Here is an 18,698-nt window from a genome sequence, read left to right as displayed (position 1 = left end):
GGCTGCTTTGGCATCTCGTGTCCCGCAGCTGTGAAATGAGGGCCGGCAGGACCCTGGGTGACATGGAGCTCCCTTATTCCGTTATTCTGTGTCCAGGGAGCACAGGGCAGCTGACGTGTAGGGATGATTGTGGAAGTGCTTTTTGGGGGAGGCAGAGAGGTCATCTTTGTGTGGTTGGTGGAGACATTGCCATTGGCAGCTGGAATGTTTGACTGCTTAGCAGGCCAATTGTAAAATTTGTCTCTGGGACATCTACCTCCTGATTTGCACCATTCACATGTGTATTGCTTGTTCATCCGTCCATCCATCCATCCATCCATCCGTCCGTCCATCCGTCCATCTGTCCATCCATCTTTCCATTTTTCCATCCATCCGTCCATCCATCCATTTTTCCTTCCATCCATCCATCCGTCTATGTATCCGTCCATCCACCCGTCCATCTGTCCGTCACCCATCTATCTGTCCATCCACCTGTCCATCCATCCATCCATCTGTCCATCCGTCGATCCACCCATCCATCCGTCGATCCACCTGTCCATCCATCCATCCACCCGTCCATCCATCCGTCCATCTGCCCATCCGTCCATCCATCCATCCATCCATCCATCCGTCCATCCATCTTTCCACCCATCCATCCATCCCTCCATCCATTTTTCCATCCATCCATCCGTCCGTCCGTCTATATGCATCTGTCTGTCTATCCATCCATCTGTCCATCCATCCATCCATCCATCCTGCACTTCTATATATATATCTTTATTGAAGTCTAGTTGTTTTACAATGTTGTGTTAGTTTCAGGTGTACAGCATACACTTCTATATTTGAGCTCCTCCTTTGTGCCACTGCTTTTCAGGGCCTTCATGCTGCCTTTCTGGCATAGGGCAACTGGAACTCAACTCTGCGTTTCCAGATTCTTTCTCAGCTTCCCCCTTTCTGCCTTAAAACTGACCTCTCTGGCGTCCATTCCTTTACGGGTCTGGGGGTGTAATACCTGGTTACATCTACGCGGTCTCAGGCAGGTTCAGTGCACAAGCAGAAAGGGAACAGCAGGCTACTGTAGGGGAAGGAGACTGAGTGCAGGAATCAGGGGCTTACACAGCCACTGGCAGAGCAGGAGTGGTGGGGTCACCAGACCCCCCCCCCCCCCCGACTCATGGTCACACCACCAGAGTGGGAGGGCACCCAGACTTCAAGAAGTCTGCAAATGTCAATGGACCCCGTGACCTGGTCCCAGACCCTGCAAGAAGAGGGTTTCTTTCTCTCCCATTCCAGCTCCCCTCTGAGTGTGGAACATAATTTTCATCCCGAGCCCTTCCCGCAGAGGAGTCTGGGAAATGTAGTTTTCAGCCGCCCAGGCTCCGCGGAACAGGAAGACACTGGAAGAGCCTGAGTGAGCCCAGGCCTGGCGCCCGCCGCTCCTGGGGGCTCCCAGCACGGGGGCGATCCCGGTCACGACCAGGGTTACGTGGAAGCCACCAGGCTCTGCTTCCATGAAGCCCTTGGCGCTGCCTTGTTCACGTCACCTGTGGTTCTCAGGTGGGGAGGGACCCCTGGTAGGGTGCACGGGCTGCACGCTCAGTTCCTTTTCTGTCTTCCCTGAACCAGTGGACCACGGTGATCCCCTGGGAGCCCCGGGACGTTCTCTGCTCGGAGGGAGGAGCCAGGAGAAGGGCTCTGGGTGTTGGGCTCTCGGGTCCCAGGAACTGTGCTGGGCTCTTTGCTGCTATAGCTTCTCTCACTGACCTCGAGAGAGGAAGTGGCCCTGAGATGTTCTCCCTGGGGGGGGTGATGCTGGGCTCAAGCCCCCGCCCACTTGTCCCCAAAGCTGGTGCTGTCTTCCTACGTAATTCTTGCCCTGATAGAGGAACCAAGGCTCCCAGTTCAAAGAGGGGGTCTCTGGCGTCACCAGGGAGGAGAGACCATGGAAGCCATTACTACACTTTTTATAAAATGAAAAAAATACTTTTTTAACTCTGGCATAAGCAGGAGGGGTGGCATTGGGCCTGGAAATGTCGGTGGCCTTTTCAGCTTGTTGCAACAGAGGTCCATAAACATGGCCTGGAAAGCTTCTGGGAAACAGCTCTCTCTGCTGGCCATGGAAGACGCAGGTCCACAAGCCTGCGCATCTGGGAAGAGCATCACGGCTATTGGGATGTGAGTCCCAGACACCCAGCCTGGATCTTTGATGCCTCTCCTGGCCACAGCCGATCTTGGAGCCGACCATCTCAGAGATGAGCCAGAGCTTGGCTGTGTCATAGGGCAGGTGAGCCAGCGGCTGGCACGGCCATCTCTCCCCATAGGCCAAGTCGAGGCCCTGGGCTGTGCCAGGCACCTGCGTCTGGCTCTGCTTCTGATGTCAAGTGGACAAGCTTCCGGTGGAGTGGGGGGCGGGGTGGGAGGGGTCGCTGGTGCCAAGCGCGTCGGAGGTGCCACCCATGCGCAAGGGGCTGACCCCCCTGTGTGGGGGGAGGGCTCTGGGCAGGAGCTTGAAGCCACCCAGGGGAATCAGAGAGGCCCTGAGAAGCAGCAACTCTACTCGTGGTGGACGCCAGCCTGGACCAAGGGTGTCCTGGGTCCCTACCGTGCCCCTTCCTCTGCAGAGGTGGGAAATCCTCACCCCCCAGGTTTCTGGTCCCTTGATTAAAGTGACAGAGGTGTGCAGCAAAGCCGAGTTGTAGAAATGACACCGCTGGAACAGGGGCCCTCAGAACCCTGGAATCTGGGCAGTACGGTGCCTTGCAGGGAACTGTGGACGGGGATGGGGGTTGATGTGTGTTTAGTGATGGAGAGCAGCTTCAATTCGCTTCCACCCTGGTCGCCCTCAGAGCCTGGCCCAACCTGCCGTCCTACCCTCATGCCCAGCTCCTCAGGGTGGGAGTGGCCTACAGGGCACCGTCCCCCCTTCCCTCTGGCACCGTCCACCATGCCTGTGCTAAACGCCCTGCCCGGCACCTGCTCCCCTTCCAGGCTTCCATCTGGGTGATTCTCTTGTTAAGGACTTGCCGGGACAAGCAGCGGGGCTGCATGGCCACCCACCCCCCACGGTTGTGCTGGGCTCCACATGCAACAGCTTGGCTGCAGGATTGCTCAGAACCCGGCCAAGGGGAAACCGGCCTCGGTGGTCCTTTCTCACCCCCAAACCCTCCTTTAACCCTTGTTAAAAAGGTGGAACCTTCCTCTTGAGCGAGTCCCAGGCATGTAACGACCCTCTGGGGAGGAAGGTCAGTGGGCCGGGGAACTGAATAGTTAAGGAGCCCAGAGATCCCAGGGGCAAGCTTGTGTCAGCCCGCTGTTGCACCCAGCAGTGGATGTGGACTTTTAGTGGCAAATGTCAGAATCTAACCCAAATTGGCCTAAGCATGATGACAACCTGTTGGTTTGTGTAGCTGAGTTTTCTTCAGGCACGGCTTGATCCAGGAGCCCAAGTTGTGTGGCGGGAGTCTGTCTGTCCACATCCTCAGACAGGCGCTCCCCACACCCCCAGAAGACAGCCACCTGCAGCTGCAGGTTCGTCATCCGTGTGTGAAGCCAGCAGAGCAGAGAGGAAAAAGCCCCAGGATGGAGCTTCCTTGGCCTGGTCCTGTCACATGCCCAGCCCTGGACCAAGCCCCTGGGGCAGGGTGGTGCTGTGCTCTGATTGGCCAGGGAGGCCCACGTGCCCCAGTGGAGGGGGTGTGGCAGCCCCACCCACACCCACATGGATAGGTGGGTGCTGGCCACTGGGTTCCCCAAAAGCCCAGCTGCACAGATGTCCTGTCACGCTGACTCCAAGTTCGAGTTTACTTTCTCTGCCTGGACTCCCAGAACTCTTGTTTGTAGTAACATGAGCTGAACTTGCCATGCGAAACTGCCTTTGTTTAGGGCGGGGGTGGGGGGGGTGGGGGGGTTGTGTGGATCGCGAGCCTGTGGTCCTCACAGCTTGGAGGTCTGGGGTCTTTCTGATGTGGTTGGGGCATGTGCAGGCACATGGAGGCTATGTTTTGCATTTGTGGGGGACGGTTGAGCTCACCAGAATGCCAGCTTCTCCCCTGCCATCAGGGGCTGCTCCCTTTTCTGCGGGGCCCTGGAGGGAGGTCAGGAACTTTCCAGAAGGGATGCAGGGACCCGCCCCTCTCTTGCTCTTGGTTCTGCGCTGTCTTGCCCTGTATGCGCCGGTCGTCTGGGGGCAAATAGAATCTGGCTCTCTGTGTAAACTGTTATGGGAAAATTACGTTTTAATTGGATGAGGATGGGGGATAAAATGTGCCAGGGGCATGCCCGCTGTTCTCCGTGGCACCCAGGAGGGGCACGCGCTCCAGCAGTTACATAACAGATTTCATGAGCTGTCAGTCACTCCCGTTTCGTAGGACCGGCCTTGGTAAAGCTGCTTCCGTCAGCTGTGGGATCTAACACTGCCTTTCAGCTTGTGTTTGGGGTAGGTCTTCTGTGACACTAATGAGGAGAGGTGTCTGGGAGCCCGGGGCTTGTACGGCACTTGGGGAAAAAAAAGAGCAACGCGAATGCAAAATCAGGGAGGCTTTGCTGCTGGTGGGCGGCTGCTTGCCGGGACCAGGTCGGGAACATTTCTGGTCGTGTGCATTTCTACAAAGTGGGGTGTCCTGCCCCCAAGAGCACCCGGTTTCTGAGCTGATCCCTTGGTATCTATCTTCTGAGTGTCAGAGATTGAGGTGCGGGTGAAGGGCGGTGGTGAAGGTTGGTTTCCAGTCCATCTAAACCCTCTGGGGGCTCACCAGAGGGGGGGCCTGCCCCGTGTGCCATCCCTTCCTGCCCGTGGCTAACCCCACACCTCCTCTTTGTCCTTTCAGCTCAGCCAGCAGATCTCCTGAAGGTTCTAGATTTTCACAACCTGCCTGACGGAATAACCAAGACCACAGGCTTTTGTGCAGCGCGGCGATCTTCCAAAGGCCCGGATGTTGCTTACAGGGTCACAAAAGATGCCCAACTCAGCGCGCCCACCAAGCAGCTGTACCCTGGTAAGAGACGGCGTGTGTGCCTGGTGGGGTGCGGCTCCATCTCCCGGCCCCAGCCGGGGAGCAGAGCCGGGAGCTGGCGGGGTGGAGAAACGTGCTTGGTTTTCCGCGAATGAGCCTGGTTCGAGGTCAGGATAGTGAAAACACAACCCGGCACCCCTCACCGTCCAGCACCAAAGGGACAGCGGGGCCTCGTCTGTTCACACTGCTTCTCCGAGCAGGTGTCTCTCCAGCTGTGGACAGGCTGTCAGGACTCCAGAGGCGAAAAGGAGACGGATGGTTCCCGGGTGACGGGGTTAAGAGAAACCCTGGGGTCACGGGAAAGGAAACGCTTCCAGACAGAAGCTTGACTGGGGGCGAGGATGTTAAGGGACACATGAATCAGACGTCATGGCTCCCAGCAAGAGAGTGCAGGCTTTTAATGAGAATCAATTGCCAAGTGTCACATCGCTGCTTTTAATTACGTACCCAGAGCGGGAAGTGATGTTTGCTGCTCGGATGTGGCATCCGAGTGGTCCCTGACGGCCCCCCCCTTCACACCCTCGGGGCCTATATCTGGACCGGTTCACTAGGCCCAGGTTTGATAACCTCTCCCTCCACCTCAAAGAAGTTCTTCTTCCTGACCCACATCAGAAAGGGCCCAGGGGACCTTGGGCAGATGAACTCACCTCAGGAGATGTTTTGTGATAATTAGAAGACCGTACATCGTCTTTTTGGTGACTGCATGCACCCTGGACGTTGAACCCTGAATCAGGCAATCTTTTGACAAGTAATGGTGTCTCTGTTTTGTCACATCCCCACTGGGTCCCAGAAGGACTCACTCCTTCAGGGGCTGCATTTTGCTCCCTCTAACCCTTTTCACTCATAACTCTCTGCTTCACCCCAGCTCTTTTCTCAGCTTTCCTTTAAATCCAATGGGGACTTTTAAGGGTTTGTCTCTGCAAGAGGGGCTGGGTCTGCTCTTTCCAGGAATGTCATTTGGGGTCGGTGAGATCTGTCCGGGTCCCTGAGCCCCTTCACTATCTTAAAGAGCCCCCCACTTTACCACCTTCGGGAGCCAGACATCCCCCTTCCAGAGCATTTGACTATCATTGAAGACGGGTCACTGCCAGGGCTCCTGGGTGACTCGCCACAAAGAACCGCGGGGATTTCACTTTCCCGCATGGCCAGAGGAGTGTTTCTTATCCTTTCTTGGGGCCAGCGTATCTTTTAGAATCACCCAGAAGCTGTCTGCTCTCCTGCCCCGAGTCCCCAGTTTAGAATTCCTGTCCTAGGGGGACTGAGGGGCTGGGGGCAGGGGAGGCTTGTGAGAGCTGACGGCCCCAGACAATAGTGACTGCACTTTGGGACAGACACCCACTGCTTGACATGTGTGTGACGTGGTCACCTTCCAAGGTCGTCCTGTGGAATTAGGTGTCCTACCTCGAGGTCATCTGTAGTTGCTTTGCTGACAGTTAGTTGAATCTGATCCCTGCCACCCAATTCAGGGTCACAACCAATTCATCGGGGTTAGTATCCCTGCCCGCCGCCCCCCGGACCCCGGTTATCTTGGGGCAGGAAGTATCAGAGGGTCTCAGAATACAGGCCAGTTATTGGAGATCTGGTATGAATGCCTCAACAGCCAGACAGGGACTTTTTTTTTTAAGCCCACATTTTTCCTAACCTCTCAAATTAGGATCTTGATTAGATACTCAAAGAGTTTAAAAGGCCGTTACAGCGCCTTCTAGCCATCATTAGCTTATGGGGTACAATGGGTCCATGTATAATGATCGTCTCATTAATGCCAAATAAAACTGGAGGTCCTCGGGGATGATTTAAGCGGGAACTTCTAGGGGGTCTTTTCTGCAGGCCCCAGGGTTGATGAAACCACACAGCCTCTCTGGCCTTTCCTCTCTTGGAAACCTCGGAAGGGGCACCCACCTATCTTGCTTTTTGCTTGGATGCTGGCCTCCTGGGGAGCCGTGGCGTCTGGCTGCGTTTTAGACGCTGTGTCTGGTGGGCAGCTGCAGAGGGAGGGGGTGGTGTGGTCAGGTGGCCCCAGCCAGGCCGAGGCCATGGTGGCCTGAGTTGAGCATAAACGTTTTAAACGTCTCAGTGCAAAGGAGGTCCGGGTCTGGGTGACCTCTCGTTAACGAGAAAACCCCCATCATTCTCCCGAGAGGCCACCTGGATTCTCTGGGGATGCAGGCGCCCCTGTGCAGGCCGGGTGGGTCTGGGTCGTGGATGCGGACTTGGGGGCCAAAGCTGAGCAGGTATCTGGGAGCCTTTGCAGGACCTGCCCCCCTTCCCCAGCCCAGACGCCGGCCTCCCCCAGTCATTGATTGTCCCGCTTTGTACAGATCGCCTGCGATCCAGGCCGTTTCTTTTGGGGAAATCAAGGTTCCTTGGGCTGGGGTTCTTCAGAGGACTTGCCCCCTTCCCAGCAGGTGAAGAGAAGCAGTTTGGTGTTCTCTGCACTTGCCAGCAAGACGGGGCCTAGTGTTCCTCCCCGATCCTAAGAGGATTTTCTGGTCTTGCTTAGAGCCTGTAATCTGGGTTCTGAATCAGCAGGACCAGGAGTGCAACTCCAAGTTACTGACCTTGACGGTTGGCGCTGGGTGGTCCTGACACTGGGTAGACCAGGCCGTAACGACTAAAGCAGAACCCGGGACGGTGACGCTTTGTGGGAAGTGCAGGCCACCAACAAACCAGAGAGGGTTGCACAGCTTGCCGGGAGGGGGGCGCTTCCTGGGCCTCATCACCCTCTGCCTGCGGGCGTGGGGGGCAGCACATCAAGGGAAGGCTGGCCTGAGACCCTAGAAGAAGCCGTCATGGGCCCTCCCTGAATGCAGGAGGCAGGCGTGTCCCATGAGGCTGCCCCGGCCCCTGGGGGTGTGCCCCTGTGTCCCGGAACCACGGGCCTGCTGCCATCACCCAGGTCCAGCCATCCCCTCCGAAGACATCCAGGCAAGGCAGCCTCCCCGTGGTCACGCGGCCCCCTCCTCTGTTCTCCTGCCTAGGATTGGGGTCCTCTCCCCATTTCGCCCTCCCTCTGGTAACCTCGGGGCCGCTGAGACTCCCTTCCTGCTCAGGGTCTGAGACGGGGCCTGGCATAGTTATGTCTCCCACTCACTCTTCCGCCTTCACTCCAGGCCTGCCCTCCACCGTGGGGCGGGACCTCCAGAATCAGCCTCTGTCCAGCAGAACATATAACTGTTGGCTTAGTAGGGTTCAGTTTAATAGCAAATGCACTTATTAAACACCCACTGTGCACCTAAACTGCTCCGTGCCTTTGGGCTTCAGCCCCGGTGGAAAGGAAATGGTCTAAGGATGTAACTGGGCCTCTTGCTGAGCTCACCCCTCAGTTTTGACTTTTCTCTGAGAAATAAAATATGAAGCGTTGGTTAGCAGGCGAGTTTCTCCCAGACAGTGTAGATTATAAAGCGTGTCAGCGTCCGGCTCATGTCCAGATGAGAATGAACGGTTTCTAAAGTGACAACAAATCCTTTGTTATTTTGCCAGGAGGGAGATGAATATTAAACGTAATTTCTCCTTTCAGCTTATCTGAGCTGAGAACGTGTGTTACTGTAGCGATTTAAAAATTGGGAGGCAGCGTCTGAATGAGTCAGGAGTGAGGGGGTTCGTGGTCCTGGGGGGTGCGTCACGCTGCAGGGACGGGGAGGGGCCCTCCCATGTCCACTCTTCTCATTCTCTGAGGCAGGAGGGTGACTGTAAGAGGCATGGAGTCATCACGGGGTGGGGACGGGGGGCAGGCGACCCTTTGAGATGAGAGTGAGGGGGTCACGGACTCACATGGTGATTGAAGTCCATCCTGGACGTGAGCAGGGACCTCTGAGATGCTTGGGGTCGGACACCACCCTGGGCCCCTTAGTGCCCGCTCACCCCCAGGGACCAAAGGGCCACCACCGAGGTCCGACCACTGGCCTGGCTGGGGTCTCCCCCCTGGGGCCTGCATGCAAACCCCCTCCCCTACCACGGCCGTTCACTCAGGCCGGGGTCTCTGATTCCCTCTCACATCCCACGTTTGGAGGGCAGCGTGGAGGGACAGCTGTGACGGTAGTGACCTCCACGGACCTCTTTCCAAATGGCTTCCTGTCTGTGGAAGGGCAGCCTGAGTTGGTTCCTCAATGAAGCCAGCCTTTCCTCAAACAGATGACCACACTGACCACCTTACCCTCCACTTGGACCTGGCAAACTTTGCTGGATATGATGGCGCTCAGACATTTGCTGCACATCTGCCCCTTGATCAAACTGTTCCTGCAGCCTTTCCCTACCAGCACATGGCCAAACCTACCCCCTCTCCGGGAGTGGAGGCATCCAGCTGGTTCCCACCCTGGGGGATGGGCTGGGCCACGGTGCTGAGCACAGCAAACAGACCCCAACTTCTAGCTCCTTAACACGGGGCCAGATCCTGGGCTGTGAGCCTTGGGCCTTTCCAGATCCGCACCTTAGCCAGAGCTCTGGGGGCCGTGGGATGGATTTCTCCACCTGCTCCCCATCACGGCCTTGAAAACTCACACAACTCTGTTGGCCTTTGGGGTTTGGGTTCTCTGCCTGAAGCTGCCGTGACCCCTCGTGTCCTCACGCTAGAGAGACCGTGTGTCTACCCTGGGTCCTCCAGGGGCTGCAGGGGCAGTTCTTTTCGTGGCACCCCCCGCCCCCCGTCAGCAGGGCATTCGCAGTGCTCACCACAGGGACCAGAAGCAGAGCCCAGCTGCCCCGCCCTGCAGCAGTTCCGCCAGCAGAGGGCGCCCAAGGATAGCATCCCCACTGGAAGCTGCACTGACCACCCCCCCCCCTCCCCGCTCTGCCACGTGGGCCATCTGGTTGACCTTGTTACAGTTCTAAAGAAGGGGTGGGTCTGATGATGGGCTCTGTCCTTGCCCAGGACCGTGGGCTGGGCTTCAGCACTCTGCAGCATGCTGGGCATGAGGCAGCTTCAGCCGCAGGGCCTTGTCCTTCCTCTGCTGGGTGTCCCTGTTGACACCCCTCGGGCTCGCTTCTTTGGCCTGGTTCTGAGAAGCACACTGACTTGGGTTGAGCCTTCCTGGCTGTGCATCGATAGCCCAGCTCTCTTGTCAGCCCCGGGCCCTCGCTCTCGGGGGAATTGCAAATTGCACACAGAGAGAACCAGGATGGATGGAAGGAGGGGGCTGAGATTTCCTCTCCCGTCCGTGGCGGCAGGGCGTGAAGGGCGTGCGTGTGGAGGATTCTAGAGCAGCCTTGTGCCCTCGGCAGGGCCAGCGCAGGTCTGGCTTCTAATGGCCTCAAGTTGTTTCTGGCCTGTGTTGTAAGGAACTCTCCCTCCCACCAACATACCAGGGTTTGGGTTTTCCTTTTAAATTTGTAGTTTTTTGATTTATTTTACTTTTTCTCTGATTTGCGTGTCAACCAGGAAATGTCAAAAAGTGCATCTCTAGTCATGATCCGCTGCCTCTTGCCTTCCTTCCCCTCTTCTCTCTCTCCTCCCTCCCTCCAGAGGGCGCAAAATGAGACACACTCTGCTAGGCACAGCTTTAGGCACTGCAGAGGGTAAAAGATGCATCTGAAACAGCGCCTGCCCAGAGGAAGCTCACATTCTAGAAAGTTCTGAGAAGGATTTATACATAGATGTATTGAGGTGTGGGAACTGAAAAAGATAGCATTGAAGGCTCACAGTTGGAAGGACCAATCAGGTTTGCATTTGGACTGAGCCTCGAAGGGGGTAGGTTTGACCATGTGGTGTTAGGGTAAGGCTGCAGGAACAGTTTGATCAAGGGGCAGATGTGCAGCAAATGTACCACCATATCCAGCAGATGTTGCCAGGTCCCTGAGCTGGTTTGTTTGCAGAGAGCTGTGGCTAGGCATGGTTGGGGGCTTCCCGACTGCCTTATCTCTGTCCTCTGTTCCAGCATCTGCATTTCCCGAGGACTTCTCCATTCTAACCACTGTGAAAGCCAAGAAAGGCAGCCAGGCCTTCCTGGTCTCCATCTACAATGAGCAGGGCATCCAGCAGATCGGCCTGGAGATGGGCCGCTCTCCGGTCTTCCTCTATGAGGACCACACAGGGAAACCGGGGCCGGAGGACTACCCCCTCTTCAGAGGCATCAACCTGTCAGATGGCAAGTAAGTGGCACCACTCAGCAACCCACTCCTTCTCCTGCTGGAGGGTCGGGGCAGGTCACCTAAAGCCCCCGGCTGAACTGGGGACCTTATAGCAGAATGTGCTTTATAGCAGGATGGTGCTGACATGCCCGCAGGTCGGAGAGATCACTGGGCTTGGAGTCCTGGGAGCTGGATCTTGGTCTGGGCTCATCCTCTGTGGCTCTGGGGAGGCCTTCTTCTCCCTGGGCCTCCACGTCCCCTTTGTAAAATGCACTAAGCTGTATCAGATGCTAGCCTCTTAGTATCCGAAGGGACACGGGAGACTGTGTAGTTATACCCAACTTCTTCCAGAAAGGATTTAAGGTATCCTTAAGGATACAGACACAGATGTGAGAGTGAATGATTTACAAAAAAGAAAAAGAAGTCAGGTCTTTCCAGAATTCTCTGTTGGATGCATCCCTAAAACCCGGTAGTTTGAAATTAATTGGCTGACACATCTGAGGCCACGTGCTGTGATCCTTGAAGACCTCAGGACATGATTTCTGCATTTCTAATTGAGAGTTTCATATAGATCCATCAGTCCCACCATTTCCCGTCAGACTTGGTTTCTCCGGCAGCCTGCATTTGCTGTTGGGGGTTGAGATGGTACATAGGGAAGTACTATCAGGTCTCCCCGCCCTTGACCCACTGACCAGCCCACTCCAGGCTTCAGGGCTGTGCTCCGGGCTGCACAGCTGGTCTCATCCCAGAGATGAGAGACCTGATTTTTGAGTCCAGTGGGTTTCATGTGGCACGCGGTGTGGACCTGTGCCCACGCCTGTCTGCCCACAGAGGCTCGGCTCTGAACTGCTCAGTCCCGTGACACTGCAGGAAAGAGATGTCCTCCTGGGTCCCCAGGGATTTGCGGTTGAGGCACTCGTGTTGGTACTACATGACACCAGTCCCCCTTCACCTGCCTGGCTGTCTGTTTCTCTGCAGGTGGCACAGAATCGCTCTCAGCATCCACAGGAAGAACGTCACCTTGATCCTGGACTGTAAAAAGAAGATGACTACATTCCTGGACCGCAGCAATCACCCCGTGATAGACGTTAACGGCATCATTGTGTTTGGCACCCGAATTCTGGATGAGGAGGTGTTTGAGGTAAGCCGGGGGCTGGGCTGTCCCGCGCACCTGGGACGCATGCCTGTCCTCTCCTCGGGGACCTGGGGCCAGCCAGGCCGACGCCACGTTGCCTGGATCCTGGCGCTCTGCTGGGGGCGGCGGGGGAGGGAACGCCTACTGATGGTCCTGCTTCTGTGAATGGCAGGGGTGATGTCTGCCAGTGGGGAGGATGAGGTTGGGGGTCTCACCTCTCTCGGGGGTCCTCCTGGGGCCACGTGCGTAACTGTGAGAGGTTCGGGGGCGGGGGAGCTGGCCGCGGTGCAGGCCCGCGGGGCCAGACTCTCCACTGTCTCGTTTGCTGATTCCGGGCCTTGGGCAGGTTGCTCTGACGTTTCTGAGCCTCAGCCTCTCCATCTGTAAAATGGGATCACGAATGCAGCTCCCTCATAGAACGTGGCAAGAATTACGTGGGGCTGAATGCTGTAAAGCACCACGGCCTCCTCATAGTAAGCGCTTGACGTGTGTCAGCCTTGATAGCAGCCCAGCGTCGGGGCAGGTGGAAAGGTGGACAGGGCCCAGCTGGTCAGATGTGGATGAGCAAGGACAGATCAGAACAGCCACCTCTCCGTGGAAGCGGGGGCTGGGGGGATGGGGGAACCAGTGTGTGGAGGTGGGTCCGGGGGTCCTGCCGAAGCTGGCAGCTGCCCAGCACAGCAGGAGTCCAGGACGGCCGCGGCCTGTGCACAGCAGGGTGGGCTGGGTGCCTGGATTCTGCAGGCGCTGCCAAATTTTGCGAGTTATGGCGACACACCCTCCGAGCATGACTCTGACCCCAGTTGCCCGGAGACCCGGGATGAACTGCAGACGGCTGGGCTGTCCTCAGCCAGGCCTGAGCGGCTTTGGGGTCCTCCCGGGGAGCTACTGTCAAAGGCTTGGGGGTCGCACCGACTGGGATTAAGTTTTTGCCGGTGTAGACCTCTTGCTGGCGGGAGGATCCGGGTAAAGCAGGTGGCTTTGGTGAGATTTAGGACTTATTTGTAAAACGTGGGTACTGGTCGTGTTGCCTCGAGAGGCGCCGGGGGCTCACCTGGGCTCATCTGAGAAGCGCTGCGCTTGGGTACCTGCTCAGCGCCCGGGAGCCTGGGGCGCTGCCGCCGCCCTTGCTCGAGGTCTGAATGCGGAGGTGGGTCCGTGTGCCGAGGCTGGGGTTTGAATTCATGTACCGCGTGGTAGCTTTTCTGCGCTGTTGCCAAATCTTCCTGATTTCTAGTGCCTTTTGTGTGCTGATGGTGTGTCTTTTATCGTAACGATTCAGGAAAAAGCTTTATCTGTCTTTTAAAAAAATAAGGATCCTAAACCAAATCCTGCTTCCTTGATTTTCTGAGCCAGTGTTCCCATGAGCACAAATCTGTTAAGACTCCGGTGCCGTAGGGAAGCACTAGGAAAGTCAGGGCTGGGTTCAAGCCCCAGCTGCCCTGTTTACGTGCTGTGAGATCCTGGGTGACTGCCTAGCCTCTCTGAAATGCTTGTGTGGGTGAGGTGTGTTTAAGGACCACCGAGGCATATGCGTGTCGCACGGCCAGCATTCCGTAGCTGTTACCCACGTTTACGATTAGAGAAGGAAAACAATTTATAATTATCAAAAAGAAATGCAAGAGAAGAACAAATATCGTATATTAATGCATATATGTGGAATCTAGAAAAACGGTACAGATGAACCGGTTTGCAAGGCAGAAATAGAGACACAGATGTAGAGAACACACGTATGGGCACCAAGGGGGGAAAGTGGGGTGGAGGGTGGTGGTGGGATGAATTGGGAGATTGGGATTGACATGTATACGCTAATATGTATAAAATAGATAACTAATAAGAACCTGCTGCATAAAAATAAATAAATAAAATTCAAATAAAAAAAAAAAAAAAGAAATGGATCTCAGATCGGATAACTCTGGTTTCCTCCTCTGTTTAGCCTCCCAACGAGCTGAGTAGGTCTTGCTCTGCGGCTGAGAGCATGCAGGCTTTTGATTGAATCCATGGCTCAGAAATATGTTCAGCGTTCTGGGGGGCCCTTCTTCCTGGTCGTGGCTTTCGATTTGAGGGAGAGTGTCTGCCAGGCAGCAGAGATTTTTGTTGACCACAAGCTATTCACGTTCTGAAGGAGGTGATTCCGTAGCCTTGGACTTTCCTGGCTGTTGGATGTGTCCGCATCGGAAAATGTGACCTGTGTTTCCTAATGAAGACCAGCGAGCTAGAGGCGGTGATGCCCTCGGGGGCCCCAGAACATCATTTTTTGCTTTTTTTCCTTCAGAGAGCAAGGATAAAGTTGGGTGGGTTGGCCTCATATCCCCAGCCCCCCCTTTGTCTGGTGGCGAGTGAAACAGAATTTTTATAAATAAAAGTGATTTAACTCTTGACTTTCCAGTATATTCCAAATAACAACACTTGGCATTTTTAACCACTTTGGTTTCTGGAGAAGTCTCTTTAGAAGGAGGGGCCAGCACCATTGAAAACGATTTCCCAGCAGCCACGTTCTTCCCCGGGAAGGATGACTTCCCCTCATTAAAAGCCAATTTGTCCCAAAGCTCTTGGAGGCTCTGGGGGAGCCGGAAGGATTCTGGGTACTTTGGTGGAGGGCCAAGTCGCCGCTGGCACACGCTGGGTTTTGTGATGTGTGCTGTTTCCAAACAGGGATTTACTGAACTCTAGAGAGTCTGTTGGGGCCACTGGGGTTTTTCCTGGGGTGCGCGTGGGCACACAGAGGCCCCCTTTATCCACAGAGAGAGCCGGGGATGGAGACCGTCAAGGCCAAGACAAACACTTCCTGTAGTGCAGTGCCCGGTTTTAGCCAGACTGTACCGTGCCCGGGACCTCCCTGGTGCCACCGCTGGCCTGGGTGTGTGGCTGGGGCAGGTGGCAGCAGCCCCCGCTCCCTCGGCCTCCCCAGCCCCTGTTTGAGCCTGGCTCTGATGGGGTCACCCCGCTATATGGGGACATTGGACATCCCGTCCTTCCAAAGCCACCCAGGGAGGAAGTGAGGTGCATAGCAAGGTCCCCCAGGCCTTCATGCTCGTCCTTTCTGGCTGATGGCCTGGAGCCCACACAACCTGTCTGAGCCCAATGTCCTCATCTGTAAAATGGGTGCGACGGGGCCAATGCTAGGGGTCGTGGGGTGGCCCGATGGAATCTCTGTAAAATGCCCGCACCTGTGAGGACCGTAGCGAACCACACCGACCAGAGCCCTGGCCGTCAGAGCTGGTGGCCCACCGTCAGCATCCACCTGCATTGACCTGTCAACCATGGTAGCGGCTGTGACCAACGTCCGCTCCCTCTGTGGTGGCACAGGGTCACGAGCTGTCCCTTATCTCACCGTGCCAGTTAGGTGCTGGACCTCCGCCTTAGAGATGAGGGCCCTGAGCCATGCAGGGAGTGGGGCCGCCTGGGCTCACGGGGCCCCCCGCTCCTGTGCCCAGAAACCCAAAGGGAAGGGACTGGCTGTGGGTCGTGCTGCCCTGGGCAGGGTGTGTGCTCCCGGCCAGAGCCCCCAGGCGGGGACTGTCCCTCAGGGTGCCGTGGTGCGCTCTGGAAGGGGCTCGGGCTGGCTCCCTGGTCACTGCTTTGCCGCCCACCTCGCTGACCTGGCCAAGCCCCCGTCCTTGCCCACCTGTTTCCAGGTGGAGCGTGTGCCCTACAGGGCTGCCTGAGGACCTGCCTGCGGGGAGCGTCTGCAGTGATATTCCTGGGGAGCTGCGTGTCCTGTGTCCTGTCCCTTCTCCTGGGGTGTACCCGTGCCCTGGGACCAGTGAGCAGCTGGGGGTCCCGGGGCTTCGTCCCACCCCACAAGGGCCCGCCGTCGTGGGAAGTGGAGGGTATTCTTCGGACCCTTATGAAGCGGGGACCTGCGGGCCTCCCTGTGCAGGAGAAAGTCTTGTTTTCACCCCGGGCTTAGGACAAGCTTTGTGTTTTCGGAAACAGACAAGACTGCCAGGAGAGCGAGTGTGTCTGGCAGGAGGGGGAAGTGGCTCTATTTCGTCAGTGGCAAACCTGAGTGGGAAGCCAGGCAGGGCCATCAACAGGGCCCTGTGACAACACGCCGCCTGTGTGCTCTGCCCTCCCCGCACCAGAGAGGTTGAGTAACCTACAGAAGGTCACCCAGCAAAACTGCAGCGCAGTGGGGTTGGTCTGTTGTTGCTGAGAGCCGATGGCCTGTCCTGATGTCGTGGCGGGTGTCACAGTCACGGCAACCTCTGCATCTCTCTATCCACCTGACCAAGGAAACCAGGACCGTCCCCAGCCAGGGCGCATCCCTGGTGGTCCCGATGGTGCTGGTGGGTGCCTGGCCTTGCTCCAGGCTGCTTGGTTCCCATCGTCTTGCACAGGCCCCGGGGACACTGGAGTCCCCTGGCCTGTGGGGTCTGAAGCCCTGGAACCTTCCAGGAAGAGCCAGCACGAGCTGCTAGCAGGGGCAGTGGCTGCCAGAGGTAGCCTTCCCCGCGTGACTGGTGACCTGCACAACACGCTTCCCTGGGCCAGGCTCTCAAACATGGGACTGAACTGGTGGGCCCCGCACCCGCCCTGGGCTCACCTGCGGTCCTGGAGCCGGCGGGTGTTCCAGATGGAGGGGTCTGGAGGGTGGGACTGGGGGGCAAGCCAGAGCCTGGTGCTTGGCTGGGGGAGGGCGTCTGCTCTGGGTTCTGCAGGGGAAGGACCCTCCTCTTGGGTCCTCGAATGGAGGGGGATGTGGAGGAGACCACCTGCCCTGGGGGACGGGGAGCCGGTGAGTTCTGAGCCAGGAGCCAAGTCTGCTTTTAAGCTGTTGCATGTTTCAAGGGGCAGCAAGACCGAACAGACGACAAACTGGAGCTTTTCTCCGCGGAATCCCCGGGTGCTGGCAGGGAAAGAACGGCATTGCGTTCAAGTAACGGTCCTGCCATCTGTCTGCCCTCCTCGGCCATTTGGAAAGACCCAGTGGTTTACTTAATCCCTGATTCCCTTTTTCCAGGGGCCTGTCTTTTCCACTGACATGGTCTTTCTTGGAATTTAGCTTTCCCGGGGCGGGAAGGGGGCCACGGCCGGGGAGGCGCTTTCCCAGCGATCCACGGAGCCGGCCCGGGATGGCTCTCAGGAGCGCCGACTCACCCTCCTCGACGTGCGGGGTGCCTGGCATCAGGGTCTCGAAGGAGAGGCAGCAGTGAGCTGGTGTCAGAGGCCAAGGCTGTGACCTGTGACCCTTGACTCTGGGAACATCCCATCATTGATCACTTGCCCGGAGCCCCCTGGGGTGCAGGACACTGGTTGATCTAGAGGCTACAGGGCAGACAGACGTGCACCTGGGCGACGAGGGGTGTGGTGATGGGTGAGCTGCAGGGCCGGGTAGCATGAGGCCTCCTGTGTCCTGTCACACCCGGGGACGGTGCTGGAGGAAGCACGCGTCCTGCCGGTGGCGTTGAGCCTGGTGCTGCTGGGTCTGAGCGTGACCCTCATTTGCACTTTACTCCCTTTCTGTCTGCCTTCCCACGGCTTTGTCAATTTGACGCCAACGGCTCTCTAGAGAGGGGCTGCAGACAACTTCTAGAGTGCGCTTTTCCCTTCCTTGGAAGGTGGTGCATTTGCGGGGCCAGTGGGGCCACTCTGGGTTCACTTTCGTGTCCATTCAGACACAGGTGGGTACGATGGGGATACGGCCAGAGGGCATCTGCGGGCAGCGAGCAGCTCTGCGGGCTTGTCTGGGGGTGTCTCTGCGCCTCCATCCCCACTAGTTGGCAGTGTTCACAGGCCAGGTGCCCCTCCCTGGGTCCACGGGTGTTTTTCCAGTTGGCGTTGCCGGGTAGACCGGTGCTGGGAATAGGAGGACCTGGGCTCTCCGGGTGGGAAGCGCGGCTGTATCTGGAAATCGGGCCAGTGCGTTCAAGGTTGACGCTGAGGTCGGCCTGCTGCGCACACAGCCCCCCACGTTCTCAGAGATCAAGACTCAGAGCGAACCATCAAAGACCCCTAACGAATGCTCTGCCCTGGCACGCAGAGCCGCCGTGGAGGGCCCAGTGTCTGCGCGGCAACTATCACAGTCGAGGCCGTGTACTCGGACTTCAGTCGGTGGTGCGGAAGCTCCCAGGGCTAAGTCTTGGGTCCAAGTCCCTGAGGGGGCAGCTCAGACCCAGCCTTTCCTACCGCAAACCGCACGTCCTGGGCAGGGGCTGGCTGAGGACCATGCCCACCCTGGTCCCTGCCCTCTCCTTCGCGTCCATCTGTGCATCGCCCGGGAGCCGTGCCCTGCTGCGTCAGGCCACGTGAGGCGGCAGCCCTGCGCCCAGCGAGGCGGACCCTAGGGAAGCAGAGGGGCGTGAGTGAGTCAAGGTCAGAGGAGGCCCCTCTGCTTCAGCTCTGCCCACTTCACAGGGACCTTCCCTGATTCCTGGCAAGAACAGGGATGTTGCAGTCTCCGTGTGTTTCCTGGGACCCCAGAAACAAATGTCTCCAATTTGGTCTCTTAAAAAGACAGGAGTTTATTATTTCCTGGTTCTGGAAGCTGGAAATCTGCAGTCTGA

The 18,698-nt window shown here is 57.2% G+C and overlaps 1 protein-coding gene across 4 annotated transcripts in view; it reads left to right on the top strand.

Annotated features, from left to right (window-relative positions):
* Window positions 1–18,698, top strand: part of COL5A1 (collagen type V alpha 1 chain) — a 159,282-nt gene that overhangs the window by 35,178 nt on the left and 105,406 nt on the right. For all 4 annotated transcript variants that reach the window (XR_009503811.1, XR_009503810.1, XM_059925959.1 and 1 more), the window contains exons 2-4: window positions 4,806–4,973; window positions 10,862–11,075; window positions 12,033–12,195. Coding sequence is in view for 2 of the 4 variants with exons in the window: in XM_059925959.1 (XP_059781942.1) it covers window positions 4,806–4,973; window positions 10,862–11,075; window positions 12,033–12,195 (545 nt within the window). In the remaining 2 variants the exon portion in view is untranslated. The remainder of the gene's footprint in view (window positions 1–4,805; window positions 4,974–10,861; window positions 11,076–12,032; window positions 12,196–18,698) is intronic.

This window comes from Balaenoptera ricei, chromosome 6 (genome assembly GCF_028023285.1).
Source record: "Balaenoptera ricei isolate mBalRic1 chromosome 6, mBalRic1.hap2, whole genome shotgun sequence".
NCBI classification, from domain to species: Eukaryota; Metazoa; Chordata; class Mammalia; order Artiodactyla; family Balaenopteridae; genus Balaenoptera; species Balaenoptera ricei.
Note: the sequence above shows the minus strand (reverse complement) of the source record. Positions and strands in the feature narration are given on the sequence as shown.